The sequence below is a fragment of the Rhinolophus ferrumequinum genome, chromosome 11 (genome assembly GCF_004115265.2).
Source record: "Rhinolophus ferrumequinum isolate MPI-CBG mRhiFer1 chromosome 11, mRhiFer1_v1.p, whole genome shotgun sequence".
NCBI classification, from domain to species: domain Eukaryota; kingdom Metazoa; phylum Chordata; class Mammalia; order Chiroptera; family Rhinolophidae; genus Rhinolophus; species Rhinolophus ferrumequinum.
In genome coordinates, this window is record NC_046294.1 from 35069440 (window position 1) to 35090557 (window position 21118).

The 21118-nt window shown below is 34.5% G+C and overlaps 1 protein-coding gene across 3 annotated transcripts in view; it reads right to left on the reverse strand.

Moving 5' to 3' along the window:
- Window positions 1-21118, reverse strand: part of ZDHHC13 (zinc finger DHHC-type palmitoyltransferase 13) — a 127269-nt gene that overhangs the window by 17763 nt on the left and 88388 nt on the right. For 2 of the 3 annotated variants that reach the window (XM_033121291.1, XM_033121292.1), the window contains exons 2-10: window positions 16361-16506; window positions 13567-13689; window positions 12187-12264; window positions 10500-10644; window positions 9045-9109; window positions 7508-7670; window positions 7143-7268; window positions 3979-4112; window positions 96-196 (exon numbers count right to left, since the gene is read on the reverse strand). In XM_033121291.1, coding sequence (XP_032977182.1) covers window positions 96-196; window positions 3979-4112; window positions 7143-7268; window positions 7508-7670; window positions 9045-9109; window positions 10500-10628 — 718 coding nt within the window. In that variant the 5' untranslated portion in view covers window positions 10629-10644; window positions 12187-12264; window positions 13567-13689; window positions 16361-16506. The remainder of the gene's footprint in view (window positions 1-95; window positions 197-3978; window positions 4113-7142; window positions 7269-7507; window positions 7671-9044; window positions 9110-10499; window positions 10645-12186; window positions 12265-13566; window positions 13690-16360; window positions 16507-21118) is intronic. The other variant, XM_033121293.1, reaches the window with a different exon arrangement.

Genomic DNA, 21118 nt, shown 5'->3' on the forward strand with positions numbered 1-21118 from the left:
GTCTCTTCCAATATCTAAATTTCTAACAATGAATGGCATTACTATTTTTTAAAGGCAAAATGAGATATGCATTTAAATGTAAGCTTGAAGGATATGAGGAAAGAATAAGATGAACCAAGTCACAAATATCCAAAACATGGAACTTAGCAGAAAGACCGTTGGTATGTATACAAGGCTCTTATACCCGACCAAGAACCTAGAAGAAAAAAGGATAAACATAAGGTATTAGTGAAACAAATATGATTCATATTAATTTTAGTTCTAAATTCCCTTCAATAATAACAATAGTGATAATGATTGCCTTAAATAACAACAACGTTCACTTAGTGAGTGCTTACGTGCCAGTTTTTACTTCGTATTGAGTTATGCATCACCACCCCATTTTACGCATGAGAAAACTGAGGCACAAGAACCATCAAGAAATGAATGTCCAAGTTCTTACAGCTAACTTATACATTATTTCATTCCTAATAACTTTATATTTTTAATGAATCTTTATTTCTGTTGAGGCATATCATATTTGTACTTCTTTTTCTTTTTTTTTTTTTTTTTTTTGGCATATCGCATGTCCAAATACTCCAAAATGCAAAAGTTTTAAATACTTGGAGATTCACCTTCACATTTAACAAGCTTTCTTCTAGAGGCTAGCAGTATATTTTTGAAACATATAGATGCACACAACCTTGAGCACTTTTATCCCACAATCAGCTTGAGAAGCAGACACTAGACATAAAGATACATAAAGGCTAAAAGTGGCATTAGTCATCAGAACACTAACCGTTTCACTTGGGTTATCAAGCAACTTGTAAGTCCACACATAACTTACCCAAATGTTAATATTGTAGTTTCAAAGGAAAAAAAGAAACCTGTCTTTCACATTACTCAATATAGTAAATCTATACATGAATATAATTTACCCGAATCTATTTTAAAATTTATACCAGGAAAAAAACAATAGTTGATGGGTAAGAAAAGGGTTTTTAAAAAATTAGCAAGATCATTAGCATAATAAAACACCTGAGAAGGACTAAAGATTCCAAATCTCAGGCATCTAATATGCTGCCAGAATAGGCCAAATGGAGCCCATGTAACCTCGAGGGCTTGACCTGTCTGAGATTTTACAGCAAAAATGTGACCTAATTAAGTAGTACCGTGAACTACCTAATTTGTAAGAGCCTGCTACTATGACCTGTTTACTTCTGACAGGAGTCACATAGCAGCCTGGATCAATAGCAACTGCCTCTGGGGCCCAATAATAATAGAAGTTTGCAGCTGCTTACCTCCATGAAATTGGGACTGGACAGAGAGTGGGAGAAATCAAAGCAGTGTGGACGTGTTGCCATATGCATTTGTCTCCCATTTGAATTGTATCCATATGCCCAGACTAGCATCTGAAGCCCTTAACTCACTGTCATCAAAAACAAAAAGCTTTCATATATATTTTTATAATGTGGGTTTCTAAAATAAACAAAATTTCAAATGCCACTACCCAGGGTTAGTAAATACCATGTTTCCCCAAAAATAACACCTCGCCGGACAATCAGCTCTAATGTGTCTTTTGGAACAAAAATTAATATAAGACCCAGTCTTATTTTACTATAATATTAATTTTTGCTCCAAAATAAGCATTAGGGCTGATTGTCTGGCTAGGTCTTATTTTCAGGGAAAAACAGTACTGCCAGCCCTTGCTTTGTCTTTGGGGAAAAAAAGTAATGATTGTGATTCCTGGTGATTTGGTTTAAAATGTATTTGGAGACTGAGTCAATCCAATTAGTGAAAAATGAATGAAAATTTCTAAGTTACAAGTTTTTGGAATAGCAGACATTTAGGCATTTTGCTATTTTCCAGAAATTTGAGCTTTTACTTTACAGTTAAATTCTAATTCATTTCCGAAAGTCAATTGTCCTGCTCTCGAGTGACCAAATGGTAAGACTCCTGTAATGTTTTTTTCTTATGACAAAAATTCCAGAAAATGCTAGCAAGCAAAAGAGGGGCACAGGAATCTCATAATCACATGCTAAAGAGAGCAACACTACCTTTTAGATCTTTTTCTAAGGATCATTACCAGTACTTTTTTTTTTTTTTTCAGTGAATGAAAATGTTCAACAGGAGAGAGAAGTTTCCTGCTTGTGTGGGCCTTCCATTCCAGGAAACAGTGATTTAGTGCAATGAGGAAAATAAAACGGGGCTGATACAGCACAGGTAGTCAGGGACGGTCTCACTCAGGAGGTGACTGACGTTGGCATGCAGGCCTGAAGGAGAACAGCGTCTCCAGATGCAACAACCAGAACATGTCAGACAACAAGGGAGAGTCAAGGCCACAGGTGAGAATGAGCTTAATGAAAGGATCTGGACAACAATGGAGGAAAGAGATGAAGTCAGAAGGGAGGGAATGAATCACATAATACCTCACAAAGCAAGGAGCTCGGGCTTTATTCTGAGTACAAAGAAAAGCACTGGAGCACTTTAAGCAGGGAGAAAAGACAGAAACTGATTTGCCTTTTTAAAAGACCACTCTGACTGCTAAGTGGGGATGAACTAGAGGGAGGTAAGAGTTGGAGTCAGGAGACCAGTTAGGAGGTTTGGTCTAGGGCACCGATTATAGAGATGCAGAGAGCAGACCAACTGGAGGCAGAGCGGGAAGGACTTGGTAATAAGCTGGATGTGGGAAGTAAAGGGAAGAATCGAGGATGACAGTAATCCAAGGATGACAACCATTATTCACGTGAGGAACTGGATGCCATTCTACTGAGAAAGGGAAGCGAGAAGAGATTGGGGTATGACAAGATTATTGAGTACTGTGTGTCAGCCATGGTTCTAACCATCAAATGTGTATAAACCATGAGGGAGACATTGTCACAAATTATTATCCTCATTTCACACATGAAGAAACTGAGGCATAGAAAGGTAAAGCAACTTGTTCAAGGTCAGCGTGCAATGTGGTAAAGCTTGACATGAACGGAGACAATGTGACTTTTAACCAGTGACTACCGTCTTTTGCGGTGTAATGTGCTCCCGTGTATAATGCGCGCACACATTTTTGGCCCAAACTTTCAAATTTGTATTTGTTTACATTTAGGTACTTGTTTTTTGTACTATAAAGGAATTTTAGCATTTATTTTTTAACATATTATGGTACAAGAAATTTTATGTAACAAATAATTACAAACCACAAAAACAGAGATACAAGGTACAAGAAATTTTATGTACTGGTAACAAATTTATGATATTTACGTATCATAGAAGTTCAAGAACTCTTCGTCGTTGCAAGTTCATGGTAAATTCAACAAAACCAATAATCGTATTCCAGGGTATTATTTTGCATGCAGATATCGCTATTGATTTCTAGAGTTACACTTTTAACTCATACGCATAAATAAAAGAATTAAAAACATGTATATAGATAGGGAATTAGTACTACCCATGAATAATGCACATCCTTATTTTTCCCTTGCACAAAAAAAGTGCGCATTATACAAGGCACAACACAGTATATATAATCATGTATAAATATTTTTCATAAAGTCTGTATTATAGTAACTATTTTATAACCTCCTGTAATTTAATCAGGTTGTTTCAACTAAAAAAATATTAAGAGCAAAAATCACTAGCTAAAAATGAATTTAGATTTGAAAAGGACAAAGCAAAATTTCTGAAAAATGGGCAAAAACACTTCAAGATGTAAAATAGTTACAAAAATCTCCCCATTATTCACCAAAATTAATATTTTTAAAAGTAAGCTAGGATATTTATTTTCCACCAATTGTCAATTCAATTAAATTACTGGGTTGACCAATTTGCTTTCAGTCCAATCACATGCTACCAAAACCTTTCCCTCCCAGCAGCCCTGAGGACGTTTCTAGGTACAGGGTAACATTCACAACCCCCAAAAAATCTGTGATTCCAGCTAATCAACAACAGAAATAAGCAATCAGATTGGAATGCAATAACCAGCCTTGCGAAAACTAATATACACACCTTGGAAACAAAGATGTCAGAAAAAACAACGTTACTAGAAGACATCCTTTTAAAAGCCAAGAATCTGAATTGAGGTCCAGTATGTATCCAACAGCCCACATGGTAACCACAGAAACCATCAGCAGCAGGAAGAGCTATTGAGAGATTCAGAATTTTAGAACTTGATGGATCTTCACCTCCTAAGTATCGAATAATAATTAGTTCATTAGAAGAACTACTTTCTAAACATATATAATAACAAGTAATAGCAGAACACAGAGTTTTCCTTCAAAATTGCTGATTGATAAATCTGAAGCTTGAGAAATTACAAATTTTGGAAACAATCTTTTAAAAGCCTTACATTTTCTGAAATATTGCTTAAACATACTTTGTTTTACTTTCCTCCCCTCCAAAAAATGGTGGTCTTTTAGAAGTGTTAATGACAGTTGACATTTTTTTTTTTTTATATTTCTTTCAACCAATATTATGTCAGGAGGTATAAACCAAGACAAGGGGACCACACAAAAATCAGTACACCTAAGATTTAATAAGGAGGGCATAAGAGCTCCAACTTGGGCACCAGATGGTGCCATTCCCTAACAAAGAGGGTTTGAAGGAACAAGTTTGCAGAAAAGATGAGTTTAGAGCGTGTGGAATTTTAGAGGCCTGTGCACATCTAGGAGAGATTCAGGAGGCAGTTAGAAAAGCACGTCCACCACTCAGGAGAAAACTCGGAATTTGTCAGTATAAAGGTGGTAAAGCCATGAATGAACAATACTCCAAGGACTGTGTGCAGGTAGAAATGGGCAGATTCTTGACCAACACAAACATTTAAGGGCAAGAAAGCTAAGTCCCCCAAGGTAACTAAGAAAGAGTGATCCGTGTGACCAGAAAGGCAGGATGAGAACCAGGAGAAAGAAGGTTTCAGAGAAGCCAAGGAAGAGCATTTCAAGAAGGGAGTTATTCTCGGTGTCAAATGTCACATGGAGGCCAAAGACTGAACCGTCTTCAGGATGCTAATAATTCAGGTGTATCCTAGCAAAGTGAAAAGGGTGAAAGTCTAAGAACTAACAGTGTGACTGTGTGCACGGAAGCTGGGCACCACATTTTTGCAATGCAGTCCTTTAACTATAATATGCATGACCTTGGAATCAAGCAGGGCTTTTTCAACAGTAAAGGGAAAAACCTATATTCTGTTTACGTCCCTAAGCCATATTGTAAGAATGAATAATTTCAAATGACATCAAATCTTTAAAATGCTTCCAATTCTAATGTGAATAACACAAAATGAGCAGGTTTAGATTTTTTTTAAAGGCAAACTTAGAATCTACAACCAATGTAATTTCAGAACAGAAATAAGAATATGGATCTCAAAATTTTAATCCCAGATATAACGCTCAGAGATGAGCCACACGAATCACTCATTCAACAAACAGGCCAGTGCATACAGCATGTGGGCAATGTTCTAGGCACGTGGGACAGGTCGGTGAATTTAATGACCTTCTATTATGGAGCTTAAATTCTAGTAGGGAAAGACAGACAAATTATACTATGTGCATTTTATAGTAATATGAAAAGCTGGATCATACAGGGCCTTGTAAGCCATAGCAAGGACGTTGCCTTTATTCTGGGAGAAAGGGCGAGACATCATAGCATTCTGAGTAGATGAATGACAGGATCTGACTTTACACTAGAAGATACATCTCGATACTCTGTTGAGAATAGATGAGAGGTGAATCAGGGTAGGGAGACATCAGACAACTACAGTCATCCGCATGAAAGATAGTGGTGGCTGGACCAAAACTGCCATCTGGATATATACTGAGGGCAGAACTAACCAATGTCTTTTTCTGATGGACTGGATACTTGTTATGACAGAGAAAAGGCAAAGATGACTGGAAAGCTGGAATTGCCACCTAGAGAGGTGGGTGGAAAGGCTATAGATGGAATATTATAAGAATGGATAATTTCAAATGACATCAAATGCTTCCAATTCTAATGTGCATAACACAAAATGAGCAAGTTTAGATTTTTTTTAAAGGTAAACTTAGAGTCTACAACCAATGTAATTTCAGAACAGAAATAAGAATATAGAATAGTTGAGGAAGGGAGGAAAACAGGAGTCTAGTTTTGGATGTGTTATGTTGGAGATGCCTACTGGACACTGAATTGGATAAGCCAAGGTAACTGGATATACAAGTCTGGAAGGGCTGAACTAGAGATAAATTTGGGAGTTGTCAACATACAGATGGTGTTTAAAGCTATGGAAATGTGTGAAATCACCAAGGGAATGAATAGACAGGAAAAAGGTACAAGGACAGAATTCTGGGGCACCCTATCATGAGGGGTGGGGGAGAAGCAGAGGAGTTGGCAAAGGAGATTGAGAAGTAACTGTTACTTCTTTCTCTCACCCTCCATATATCTAAAGGCCAAATAAATGTAGTATTCATGATGACCCTCTCCATAGAAATCTAGTGTCTGTTAATTTAGAATCATTCTAAAAGTATAATTATTAATTATTATTAAGATTATGCTATCTCTCGTATTTGAAAACATTAAAAACAGGAATCAATTAATACCCCATTTTAACAATTTAAATTATGTTCACTATTATGACTTAGACTTTGTTGGCCACTCAATAGGACAAGCTGAACTTCCTAACTTTTTCTATCTTGCAGTTAGTTCACTTTTAAGTTTAGAAATGCACCACTCAGAAGAACTGACAAGTTAAAAAAAAAGAATAAAATTTGATTTCATTTCTCAAAATTCCAGATGTTTTTTTTAAGAAACATCATATGCTTGATGCTGGCAACACTGTCACTTTTAAAGTCCAACTCCTAATGCTAACAAAACATTTTGAATGTTTCCTTGCCAGAAGGTATTTTTCCTTTTGCTTCGCCAAGAATCTAAACCATTTGTGTTTCAATTCACTCATTAAATAAATGTGGAAGTACAGCAGGATATTCACAAGGTAATATGTAGTTTTAGAGCCATCTAGCAGAAGACCAACAATAAATGGCCAGTGAAAGTGCCAAATTTCCAACTTTGGGTTATGGGATGCATGGGAAAGGTGTAATTGGCAGGAAAAAATGCAGCACTCCCTGGTTTCCCAATGCCTTAAAAAACAAAAATAAATAAACAAAATAGTTCTTACAGTTCATAGGCTAGGGCCCATATGAAAATACCTCGCATTTCTGCAGCCACCTCCAAAGTCTGAATTTTTTGTTGGCTCTCATTTTAGCTTCTGTTTTTAGCATATGAATAATGAGCCGATTTTTGTTTTGTAGAGCCATGTCAAGAGGTGTTTCTCCCTTAAAAAAAAAAAAAGAAAAAGTTCAGTTATATTTTCTATATAATATTGGTGCTAAACATTTTATAAAAAAAAATCACCAGAATCATAAACTCAACATTTATTCTGAGGGTAGCCAGCTATTATTGTTTGTATCTATCCTGCGGTAACTGAAGACATGTGTAACTTATCTTTATGTTAACGTAACAATCCTCTAACTGAAGATATAATAATCTAAGGGAGATAAATACCTGGTCATACCTTAACATTTCGGATATCCAGGCTAGAACCAGCTTCCAAAAGTTTATCTACTGCATTAACATTTCCTGCTGCAACTGCCCAGTGAAGTGGAGTGTTTTGGTGTATTTTATCAACCACATTGAGAGAAGGATTAAACTTTAAAAGAAATCCAGTTGGTTCTGGCCTGTCTCAAGACAATAAAATACCACGGGGTATTAAGAGAGATGAATGATTTGAAGGGTAAATGTAAGTAACAAATATTTTAAGCTAATGTATCAACCCATCAGTAAGTATTTCAAAGACTGAGGAACTTTTGTGCAGAGTCCTATCCTGGGTGCTAATAGGAGAGAGGCACCAAAAAAAAAAAAAAAAAAAAAATCTATTAAGTGACAGTCTGCTGTATCGATAATACAATTTCAACATCAATACAGTAGTAGAGTAACTGTTTTTTTTCAAACTTATACTTTCATGTTATTGTTCTATTAATATTTTTTTAATTGTGAATTTAATTTTGGCTAATATTAAACATTATGTTATTCATCTAACTATAAACTATTATTTGAAGAGAGAAACGAAAATTTAACTTCACAATCTCCCACTAACCAATTATTAAATAAAGTAGGTATAATGTCCTAAAATATTTGTTTATCTTAGAAAGTTATGGACTAGAAGGTAGAATTCAATAAAATATTTTTGCTTTACCATCACTACTTTCCCTTCTTTCATGATGGAAGGGATTCTTTTAATAAAACAATATTCTACTTTACTTATGCTATCAAGACCTTTAAACATTTACCTGACTTGAGACATTGGCAAAAAAGACACAATGTTTTTTTAACAAAATTCTACTCCCAGCCCCACCACTCCATGAAAAAAAAGGAAATGGCCTCAGAACTAACTCAGTTTCTAGGAGAGAAGTCCTAAGTAACAGCAGAATCAGAAATTAAGTACCACATTGGAAACAAAGTGATAAAAAACTGTAGCATACATTTGAATAGAAGAACACCAGAGGTTGGACTATATGTGACTATATGATAGTCACATGTGTTTATAAATACACAGAAAAACCTAAATATGTAAGTACCTGATGTGAACATATGAACTATTTTCAAAGATCAGTTACAATTAATATTTTCAGAGCAGTCAACAATGTCAGAGAACCTCAACACTTTCGTTTTCTGGAAAGTAGATTTATCATCTGGATTTCAAATTGAGAACATCCAAACTTAGCACCATTTTTTAAAAATGCAAACTAGGAAAAACGTAAGTCATGTTAACAAGTATATGCCATGGAATCTCTACCTGTTCTGTAAGGAAATTTCTTATAGTAGCTTTCAAACTTTTCCCCTAAGTTATCAGAAAAAACTTATTTCATTGGTGCTTTTCTAACTAAAACTATGTTAAAAGTTTATATATAGTCACAAGTTGAAAAATCTTATTTTCTTCTTCAGAATGTAGTATCATCTCACATAGAATAAGATAGTTAAGATTATACACACAGACAAGAAATTGTCGGAACCAAGAATCAGAATGAGTCAATTCAGTTAAACTCACTTACCCAAGTACTTTGTGAGCTGATAACATAAGAGGTGTCTGCCCATTTAAATCTGTCATATTCACACTCTATTCACAAAGAAGAGTTAATCAGCATAACTACAGACACAGTCAAATTTCTCTTTCTCATAATAGAAGTATCTCTTCAATACATTTAACACTACTGTTGTGTCTACAAGGAGGGTTCAAATATCATTTGACTAAAAGAAAGTTCTGCTTCATATCCATAGGATAAAAATCCACTGATTTCTACAAAACATTTTTAAAGGGAATTTCTGAACATAGGATTTAAAGTGTTGTATAATATGAATGGAAGACGGCTAAAGGAAAAACAATAATCACCATCAAATACAAGACACTTTAGAAGCAGAGACCTTGGAAGTCAGCTAGTTAAGACCTTAACTGACACATTAATTCATACTATCATCTCTTCCACAAAGTCATCCAGTCTCTACTTAAACACTTCCAGTAATAGTGAACTCCCTAACTTCTGAGGCAACTCAATGTATTTTTGGACCCATCATATTATGTTTTAAAGAGTAACACTTGAAAAATTCTGTTTTCTAGACTACAGAAAAAAGAAATCATAATTCCAGGAGGATATGCTCCTTTTCATAGAATGCCCAGGTTTGAGGTATGCAATAATGGTTCCAACCAAGCCAAAGAAGAGGTTTCAATTACTGAAGATTCTTATGGGCTTTAGAGGAATACAATTTGGGAAGGAGCCCAAAGAGAAGCAGAAAGGACTCCTCCTCAAACATCCTTCCAAAGTGAGCCCCAGGAGGTTGTAATTATTCTACTTTAACTGGCTAAGTCTGAAAGTGCTTATTTACAGAAAACACAATCATTCCAACAGCATTTGTGCAAACATGTTTCTACGCATGTTACAGGTTAGTCTGCTAATATATAAAGTACTTTGCTAACAGAAAGCATATCCCAGACAAGTATAGCTGACAATGAAACTCCCGCTGCCAATAACCTATAATTTAACCTGTGCCATAAATGGATGCCTCTTAAGGCAAGTCATTTTTCATGGAATTACTTTAGAGAATAAGAAGCATACATTCAAATTGGTCTCCCATTTGGACTCAAACAATGAAACCAAATGATGGGTTAATTTAGTGATCTGACCATTTCTACATTCAACCAGGAGAAAAATACAGGCTTTGAAGTCACATTTTTCAAAAAACTCTGCAGATTACTAAGGTCATAAGTAAAAGTATTATGGGCTTACAAATTTCAGAAATGTCTATTATATGTTACTGAGCTAAATGTCCTGTCCTTTGTGCTTCAATGAAGCTAGAAAAGCAGTATGCAGTAAATAGACTTACTGAGGCTAATATCTGAATATCTGGATACCTATAACTTCTACTTTAAAAATGGGGACAGACTACTACTAATCTTCCCAATCTCTTCAGATTTACACTAGCTGGAGTATAACATACATTTCCACACATACCTGTCCTTTGGAGATGAGATATGCTATGATTGGCATGTGTTGAAATAATACTGCCAAGTGGATGCTGCTGAATCCCTCTCCATCGATGAGAGTGGGGTCTGCACCATACTGTAGTAATAATATGACCATAGGTAAATGCCCTTGTCTGTAAATAAAGGGTAAAAATTATACTGTATTCTGTAGCAGGCAGAAAAAGAAAACAATTCAGGGAGAAACTGATAACCCTCAGACACGAGGGATTTTACTTAGATATAAAAAGTACTGTTTCCCTAAAAATAAGACCTAGCTGGACAATCAGCTCTAATGCGTCTTTTGGAGCAAAAATTAACATAAGACCCAGTATATTATATTATATTATATTATATTATATTATATTATATTATATTATATTATATTACATTATAGATCCAGTATATTATATTATATTACATTACATTACATTATAGACCCGGTCTTACAGTATAGTAAAATAAGACCGGATCTTATATTAATTTTTACTCCAAAAGACGCATTAGAGTTGATTGTCCAGCTAGGTGTTATTTTTGGAGAAGCATCATATTTCCTAACAGTAAGATTTTTAAAACTCTGGAGAGTCTCTAAACGTCTTTTACTTAGATGCTCTAAACTCAGAAGTATCTGGACAGTCCTTCCTGAATGCAAGTAATAAACTTATTAACTTCTCAATCTGCCTTAAACCTTATGTTGCTACCATGTATAAATATAATTTTACACGACTAATGCTAAAAAGGTAAACTTTAAACCACTTAGACTTCACTAGTGAGCGAGATACGCAGCAACGTAACAGTCACAGACTGCAGGCATACTGTAATAATAACATTCTGAGGAACTACATGCTTTCACACTCGAATATGGCTCATTATCCACATAAAGCACTGTACCGCAGTAGCTTAAAAGGGATGAGTTAACCCTAGATTCTTCAACATTCTTGGCTATGGAGAAAAGATTCGCCTCCTTGTCTTAAATGAACAATTACTCACTTTAGTTTCAGTTTCATGTCAATCCCATCAACTACAGAGAATGGAGTTGAAATGAAAAATTAAGAAATTGTTTAGTATCAAGACAGGCACTTATCAACTTCAGCTTCAGATGGCCAATGTATACCAGAGAAAGAACTGACTAAGCTTACAGTCCACTGACCCATCGCTTTTGTCCATGTGATCAAGTATAAGAGATATTTATTTTGATTATAAAAAAGAAAGTATAATACACATATTTCAGTTTGAGTTTCATAGTGGAGCCCTAATTTAAACACAAAAACATCATCTGTGGAAACTCCTTAAAGCTGGATTTATTGAGTGTGTGTGTGTGTGTGTGTGCATTACTGCTGTTGTTTGTTTTTTGGTTTTTTAATGAAGGAGAAAAAAAGAAAGCCTTTCAAATGGTCTGTAACTGCAATTTCCAATATGGTGGCTACTAACCACATGTGGTGATTTAAATTCAAATTAGTTAAAATTAAATAAAATTTTAAATTCAATTCCTTACTTGCGTTAGCCTCATTTCACATTTCACATGGGTCTAGCAGCTACCATATTGGGTAACACAGAATAGACCATTTCCATCATCACAAAAAATTCTACTGTCAAGTGCTGGTCTATAATGTTCAGAAAATAAAGTTAAGTCATTTTTTATTTTGAACAGCAATTTCAGTGTTTAAAGAAACCTTTACCTGATGGCCCAGTGAAGAGGAGTTGATTTTAAATCTCCACCTAACTGATCTACCACAGCACCTTTTGAAATATAAAACCTGTTAAAAGCAGACATAAATAAAAATAAGACTTAAAAACTTAAAATTCATACATCAGAAACATCAAATAAGAAACATCAATTTTTCTTGGTAATAAATGCATTGGGAAACACAAATTATAATAATAACCCACTCTAAAAACACTCATATCTACAGAGGTCTGAAAGAGTCACAGAATAGCATCAAACAGATCCCTAGTGAAATAGTCTTAAGCAATTACTTCTGCTGTCATGAGTATTCCGTTATAACTTACATACCAAACACCTAACTACTCTTTCCATATTGACTACCACAACACTTTTGAAATGGTTTATATTCAAAAGGTTTAGGATCACACAGATATTCTACTTAACTTGCAAGAAGAAAGGTAAAATTAGGTCACTTCTAACAGTGTAAAATTAGAATTACTATGTGGGAATGAATTCTAAAAGTAGTAAAAAATTAATTCAAATTCCTTAGATATTTTGAGTGTTTTGCTCTCTATTTTGGGGGCATAGATGTGATACGCTATATAACTGAATCTGTAAGGTAAAGAGATATTTCCTTCTATGATTTATAGGAATTCACCTCATTATTTCAAAGTTGTACTTCATATATCATATTATCGAAACAATACACTAATTTATTTCCACAGAAAAGGAGTTTGCCTGTGAGTATGGGTGTTTATTTAAAACTTTAGTATATTTTAAACTTCAGAAATTTTTATTTTCTTAAACTTCAAGAATTTTAAACGTGTAATATAAAATATACACACATTCACATACACACATATATTTTACATGCTAAGGTATAAAACGAACAAAAAACAATGGGTAAGCAGTAGTGCCTTAAAAAGAAAGTATTTTATACAATCCAATACAGGCCTACTAAAAATGTATTCCATGTTTACTTTTAAAAAAGGTTAAATTATTCCCCTAGCCATCCATTCCTCCTGGCATTATTACAATATAAAATATTTCAATGTTTCTTCTAAACTACATGAAACTTTCCATTCTGTACTGAGAAAATTTATGTTATGCTTTTTCTTTTCAAAAATTGTTCAATTTCACTGCCTGAACTTTATTATGGGCCTCCATGGCTTTCTCTTTCATTTTCCTTTTTGGGCCAGTGAGAGTCCTGGACTGGATGATCTGAGGTCCTTTGCGATGCTCTGATACCTGATGTGTATGGCACAAAGCTTCAGGTATTCATTTACAATACAGATTACAGGGTCAACATTCATAGGTGCACTTGAAGAAAAAGACAAACGAAAGAGGTCTAGAATTATAAATACATAATTAACACTCAAATATCCCGTCTTACTTTACAAGATCCAGCCTGTTGTTAATAGCAGCCCAATGAAGAAGCGACACATTTTCTTTGTCTGGTTGCCTGACATCATATCCTGCTTCTACCAACTCTTTACAGCGTTCGAAAATCCCGTATCTCAAATAAGGAAAAAGAAAAAAAAAGAGACATAATTTATACCATTCAAATAATTTCAAATGTCAAAATTTCTTCCTTTTACCATGTCTTTACCCAAACTTACAGTCAACACAGAAACTCTAATAATTAACAAAGATATGCACAAAGAGGAGGCCATATTGTAAATCCAAATAACAAAAGTAAACCTGGCTTACTAACTGATCAGATTAATCCACCTGGAGTTCAACTTGCTTTTCTTAAATAAACCTTAATGTTCACAGTTGCCCTCCCTTCCGTCAATTCCGTCTGATCCTCCTCTGTGCCAGGAATGCATGGTGCTGACTCCTGACTATAATCTTATCCTTGAAGCAAACCCAGCCCATAAAATGACCTCAAAACAAGGGAGAAAGCCTAAAAGCAAACTTGGAACAGGGTAAATTCAACAATAAAATATGGACATAGCATAAGGTATAGCAAAGGAAAGAATGATTAGACCTTCCAGAAGGGGATGAAACATGGTATATGAGCTATGTTTAGAGAAGGCATTTCAGGCAGAGGAAATAGTATATACAGAGATGTGAAACTTCACAGATGGTCAGAGAACTATAAGCAATATTTAATGCTGCAGAAGCATAAGAAAGGGAATGGCAAAGAGATGAGGCTAGAAGAGGCAGGCAAAGAATGCATGGGCATTCTATGCCATGCTTTGAAGTTGAGACTTTATCTATCATTCAAAGGAAAACCACTGCAAGTTTTAAAGAGAAAAGCACTCAGACTGAGTTTTAAGAAAGACCACATTAGTGGCAGTATAGAAACTAACTAGAAGAGGGTGAGGCAGAGACTGAGAGACCAGTTTACAAGAAGCTCTTGCAATACATACAGGTGAGAGACAATGAGAGCCTAAAGTGAGACAGGCAATAGGAATGGAAAAGGAGGGATGGACTTGAGGAATATTTAAGTTATTTAACGGATTATCCGAATGAGAAATAAGAAATAGCTTTTTAACGCTATTAACTTTTTAAACCATTCATGAATAATATTTCTTTTCAATGGAAAGTCCCAACTGACCATTTAGTACTTTCTTTGAAACTTATTTCTATTTAGAGGAACCTAAAGGTTTCAATAGGCCTTCAAGGGTCAAAATCAAACCAAAAGGCAAAATTGTCTGTTTCCCATGATGTTAAAATAAATCATTTCTGCTTCACCAAAATGTGTGTGTGCCTATTTGTTCATCTATCTTTATGGCATTTTTAAAAGATGCAGACACCTGTGAAAATATTAATAAGAGAGTGAACTGTTGGTAATATTTATATTCACCTTTAAGTGTCAACTTTAACATTTTACTGGAAAAGAAATACTCCCTTTATGTGAGAAATATAGTAAGAGTACACACTAACTAGGATTTTGGTGATTTAGAAAATGCATACACACAAATCCTAGCTTTCTAGCTCTCTTTTGCCCTTCTCAAATATTTCTTAAAAATCTTTCCACAGCCACTTAGGAAGGTCCAAGACCTGAAAGAAATTTTAGGAAAGATATAAAATATAAGTTTTTCCTGAGATTCCCTGTGAGTGGGGCCTAATTTCCCACATGCATCATAACAGATCTTTACCAGGAGCAGAGAAACATTTAAATGTTCCATTTCTAATTAAAGCAAGTATTTCCCCTAAGAACACTCTCATATCCATACAAATATAATAATATAAACAATATCAAATAACATTCACCTAAAGTAGTGTTCCCAGGGCCTCTAGAGTTCAGAGATATTAATAATAAGAACACCCAAATAGTTGTCAATTATTTTTTAACATAAATAATACATTAGTCTACGTTAAGGCCAAACAGGCTAATTAATCAGCAAACACCTTTGCTTTTGACAGAAACCATATCAAGTTAGTGTGGTGGTTCCTTTCATGCTGATTAGAAACTCTGATGGGCAGATTTATATTTGATTACAAAGAAAATGTATTACAAATTAACATAACCTGATAGACAAAATATTTCAAAATATGTTCAATGGTGGCAGCGGAGCAGATGTTAATAATCAATGAGCTCGATGATGGTGGAAACGTTGAAAATGATTTAATGCAAATACCCACGTATGGAGATCTTAAGGGGAAACTTTCAAAACATACTTTCATTTTCAGTGCAAACAAAACAACCTACTACATGTTTCAAGTGACCAGGAAACCTATTTCTACTTTACTGACTTTCTTCTAGTGCACCCAGCAAAATAGGTACATAGAAAGTACTCAATCAATAATTGTTTCATACACCCATAAATGTGTGAGTTGATATTTTTCCATCCCATTTACATATTTAGCTTGCAGTATATTTTAAAAGACAGATTTGTGTTTCAAACTCAGAGTCTAGTTTCAGTGTCTTTTAAAAATCATTCATTCAACAAACATTTACTGGGTACCTAATACAAGACAGGAACTGTGCAAAAGCACTGGGGCTATGAAGATGAAAATGACATACTTTTGCTAAGAAGCTACTGACAACATCATGGGAGAGACCAGTAACACACAGCTAAGGTGCACTGTGTTCCGTGCTCTGACACTGGTCTGACAAATGTGCTCACGCTGGAGGGTGACGTGAGGAAGGTACACACGGCAGTGCCGTGGACGGTACCTGCATTGTTATAATCCAACAGAACATACGCATAAAACAAAGTCCTGGGAAGACTTACTGAGTAGCTTTTACAATGTCACAGTTACTAGAGTCCTCTATAAGAGGAAGAGCTTCTCTGGCCTTGGCAAGTTCTTTGTGTTCGTGAGCACACACCCCATGTCGACCAAATCCCGGAGGGTGGGGGCCATGGCTGTGATTCCTGCACTGGAGAGAAAGAGTAATTTGACAAAGCACAGTAAGAGAATTAATGTCACATTCAATTACATAATGAAGAATTTTCCACTACCAACAATACCTACTTATTAAATTGATGTTTTTTTTTTTTACTCTTAGAGGTGTATCCAAGGGAAGATTGTCATCTTACGTTCACAAGAATTAGATGTTTAAAATTAGAAAATTCCAAACTATATATTTTGTCATAAAACAAATGTTATCTGCAAAAGCACCAATGGACCTTGTTACCTGTAGTAGGTGGAAGGTCATGGCTATTGACATAAGTAAGGTCACCAGGCATCTGCTTTAGGGTTGTGGTAGACATACCGTAAAGATATCCCCCAGTGAATCAAGTTCTTAAATATGTATAACTGGAGTTGCAGGACAGGAGAGGAAATATTTTTAGTATTTGACAAAACAATAGCCAAAAATCGTCCAAATTTGGTGAAAATTATAAACCCACAGCTCTTAGAAGCGCAACGAAACTAATAAGCAGGATAAACCTCAAAATCTTACACCAAGGCATAACATGATCAAATCACTAAAAATTAATGATAAAGAGGTAATCTTAAGACCAGCCTAAAGAAAAAGACGTTATATTCAAAAAACAAAGAATGAATTCAGACTTCTCATCAGTAAATGCAAGCCAGAATATAAAAAAGCACAACAGTTTTAAAAAGCTGAAAGAAAAAACTATAAATCTCGAAACACCAGCAAAATATTCTTCAAAAATGGAAGTGAAATATACACTTTTTTCAGACAAACAAAAGGTAAGAAATTGTGAGCAAACTTACACTACAAGAAATGACAAAGAAAGTCTTTCAGGCTAAAGGAAAATAATACCAGATGAAAATGTGAATCAATACAAAGGAATAAAGAGTGCCAGAACTACAGGGGTAAATATGTATAATTATGTGGGTAAATATAATACATTTTCTCATTTTTAAATTTCTTAATGATAGAGAAACAGAGGTATACCATTATAAGAGTTGCTACCGTGTTCCCCCGAAAATAAGACCTAACCGGAAAATAAGCCCTAGCATGATTTTTCAGGATGACATCCCCTGAACATAAGCCCTAATGCGTCTTTTGGAGCAAAAATTAATGAGACCTGGTCTTATTTTTGGGAAAATACGGTATAATAGTGTTTGTAGATACACAGTAATAAGTTAAAGTGTGTAATGTAAACCCAAGAGCAATGTCTAAACAAGTAAGACAAAGAGGAATAATTAATAAGCCAATAGCAGAGATAAAATACTTGAAAGACACTGAATATTTTTTAAAAGATCAGGAAAAGTAGAAAAATATGAGCAAACAGAGAAGAAAAATATGCAAGATGAAATATTTACATCTAATCATATCGATAATCATGTTAAATGCAAATGGTCATTAAAGAAAATGAAACAGAGATTGTTAAATCGGATTTAAAAACACAATCAAGAAAACTACAACTATATGCTGTCAATAATAAACCCACTTTATACATAAAAACATATATAGGCTAAAAGTAAAAGGATAGAAAAAGATACGCCATGCAAAAACACTAAGCATAAGGAATGTAGTAGCTATATTTATATGAGACAAAGTAGACATTAGCTCAAGAAATATTACCAGAGATTAAGAGGAACATTTCATAATATTAAAGAGGCCAAATCATCAAGACACAACAACCTTAAATGTGTATGCACCCAAAAGAACTTTAAAATTCACGAAGCAAAAACTGATGGGACTGAAAAGAAAAAAGGGAAAGATTCACAATTATAGTTGGGTATTTCAATACTTCTTTCAGGAACTGATAGAACAAGTAAACAGAAAACCATGCTGGATAGAGAAAAGGATAAGAATCACAAAAGGATAGAAAAGACTTAAAGAACACTACCAACTTGATCTAATTGGCATTTTCATAAAACACCACCCAACAAACAGTACAATAGATTCTTTTTTCAAGTGCACATAGAGCTTTCACCAAATTAGATGACATACTGGGCCATGAAACAAGTCTCAACAAACTTAAATGGATTGAATTCACACAAAGTATGTTCTGTGAACACAATGGTATTAAATTAGAAAGCAATAACCAAAGGACATATGGGAAATCCTCAAATATTTCAAAAGCAAGCAACACATTTCTAAATAATCCATAGGTCAAAGAAGAAAACAAAGAATAAGTAGAAAATATTTTAAATTGAATGAAAATGAAAATATATCAAAATGTGTGGGATGCTGCCTAAGCGGTGTTTAGAGTGAATGTTTAGCTTTAAGTGCTATAATAGGAAAAAAGAAGAGTCTAAAATAAATGATCTGAGCTATTACCTTAAGATTCTAGCAACAAAAAAATTAAATCCAAAGTAGGTAGAATGAAGGAAACAATAAAAATAGAAGAAATCCATGAAATATATAAACAATGCAAAAAAATCAATGAAAGCAAAAGCTGATTCTTTGGAAAGAATAAATCAATAAAACTGATAATCTCTAGTCAGAATGATCAAGAAAAAAGAAGACATCAGTGACAAATACCAGATTTCACAAAGGGGGCATCAGTACAAGATTCTACAAACATTAAAAGGGTAATAAAGCAATAGTATGAACACCTTTACGTCAATACATTCAACAACCTAGATAAAATGCACAAATACCTCAAAAGACACAAGTTATCTACATGGACTTTAAAAGAAATGAGTAGTGCTCTATTAAAGAAATTGAACGCATAATTTTAAAACTTCCCATTAAAAAAGAAAACAAAACAACTCCAGGCCCATATAATTTTTAACCAACAAATTCTAACAACCCTTAAGGAAGAAATGATACCAACTCCCTCAGAAAATAGAGGGAATACTTCCCAGCTCATTTTAGGAGGCAGCATTGTCCCAATAATAAAGCCAACACACATTACAGGTAAAGAAAACTATATATCCCTCATAAACATAGATGCAAAGAGCCTGACAAAATAATAGCAAATTGTACCCAGTAATATGTAAAAAGGATAATCTACATTACAACCAAGCAACATTTCAAAATAAATGCAATTTACCATATTAACAGAAGGAAAGAAAAAAACACATACTCATTTCAGTAGAATAAAGCATTTGACAAAATTCAATACCCAAGCATCATAAAAACTCTTGGCACATTAGGAAAGAAGGTAACTTTCTCAGTCTGATAAAGAACATTTACAAGACACCTACAGCTACCACACACTTAACAGTAAAAGACTGACTGCTTTAACTGGAAAGACTGAAAACAAAGCAATGATGCCCTTTATCACCACTTCTAATCAACAATGTACTGAAGTCATAGACAGAATAACAGAGTAAGGAAAAGAAATAAAATGCATACAGATTAATAACGAAGCAAATCCACGTTCATTTGCTGACAATGTGGTCACATACATAAAAAATCCTACGGAACCTTTTAAAAATTTTATAATAGCATCAAAAATATAAAATACTTAAAATGATTTTATACTGTATCCACCAGCATTTGTAGTTGCATTCAAGGGGAGGTTCACATCAAATCGCTAGCAAACCATTCCTAGAAATCAAAAGTGGCTTATCATTTTGTGTAATCCCACCTTGTTCTTTTACCGTAAAGTTGTTACCTAGCTTTCACCCACCTCATTCAACAGATCCACCTCTCTGAACAACTCTCACTGTTTAATTAAAAAAACAAAAACAAAAAAAAGTCTCGAAGGATTAATACACATTAAGAATAGAAAATTGATATTTGACATACTGTGACTAAGTCAATCCTGCAGGAGTTCCAAAAAGGAACTCTTTTGTTCTAGTAGATCTTTTTCCACTTGTATGTTAGGAAGATTAACCCTTTGCTTATTACAGAGTCTTCATCACAGAAAACTGACTCATGCTACAGACATACATTTGTTGCTTCTCATTATGCCTTAAGGCATTAAGGATATCAGCTTCAATTTTCAGGTAGAAAGTTGAGGAGGATCACCCATTTCAACGTAAAGAATATTCACAATTAAGAGCATTTATTTATTCAGCAATTAATTACCATGTATTTATGATACACAAAGCATTATGCTAGGGGCCCAGAAGACATGGGTATCTATCCTCCAGGAGTTTAAGTCTAATAGGGCAGATTAGACTTAATTAGAGACAGGGTAAAATGATAATGGAAGGCAGTATGTGATTAAACGGCAAAACTAGGTGGTAACTAGAGAACAGGAGGTAACTTTTGTTCGTGTCATCATTTTTTGCCTAAATCCTCAGATCAGAGTAAAATCTAAAAATGACTATATAAGCTCAAAACCTGCTTTCAAAGTCAGTGGTCTCCAAAGGGAGGCAAGGGCACTTACTATGCAGTGGACTCATTAGGTAAGGGGAGAAAATGTTGATGCTTCTATTACAACGATTTTAATTTTTTTTTTTTTGAAAGGGAAAGCCACAAAATTTTACAAATTTGGCTTCTTTAAGCTTTACTAATTTTAGCACTGGCAGGCTCAATTGATCTGTACGTCAAGTAATCTGTTTACAAGGTAATCTGGGGTGCAGTAAAAGTTCCACAACCCAGAAGGGTTGGCAGTGGGACCTTCAGCATACCGCAGTATACATCAGGTTAAGTAATTTTCAAGTTATATTAT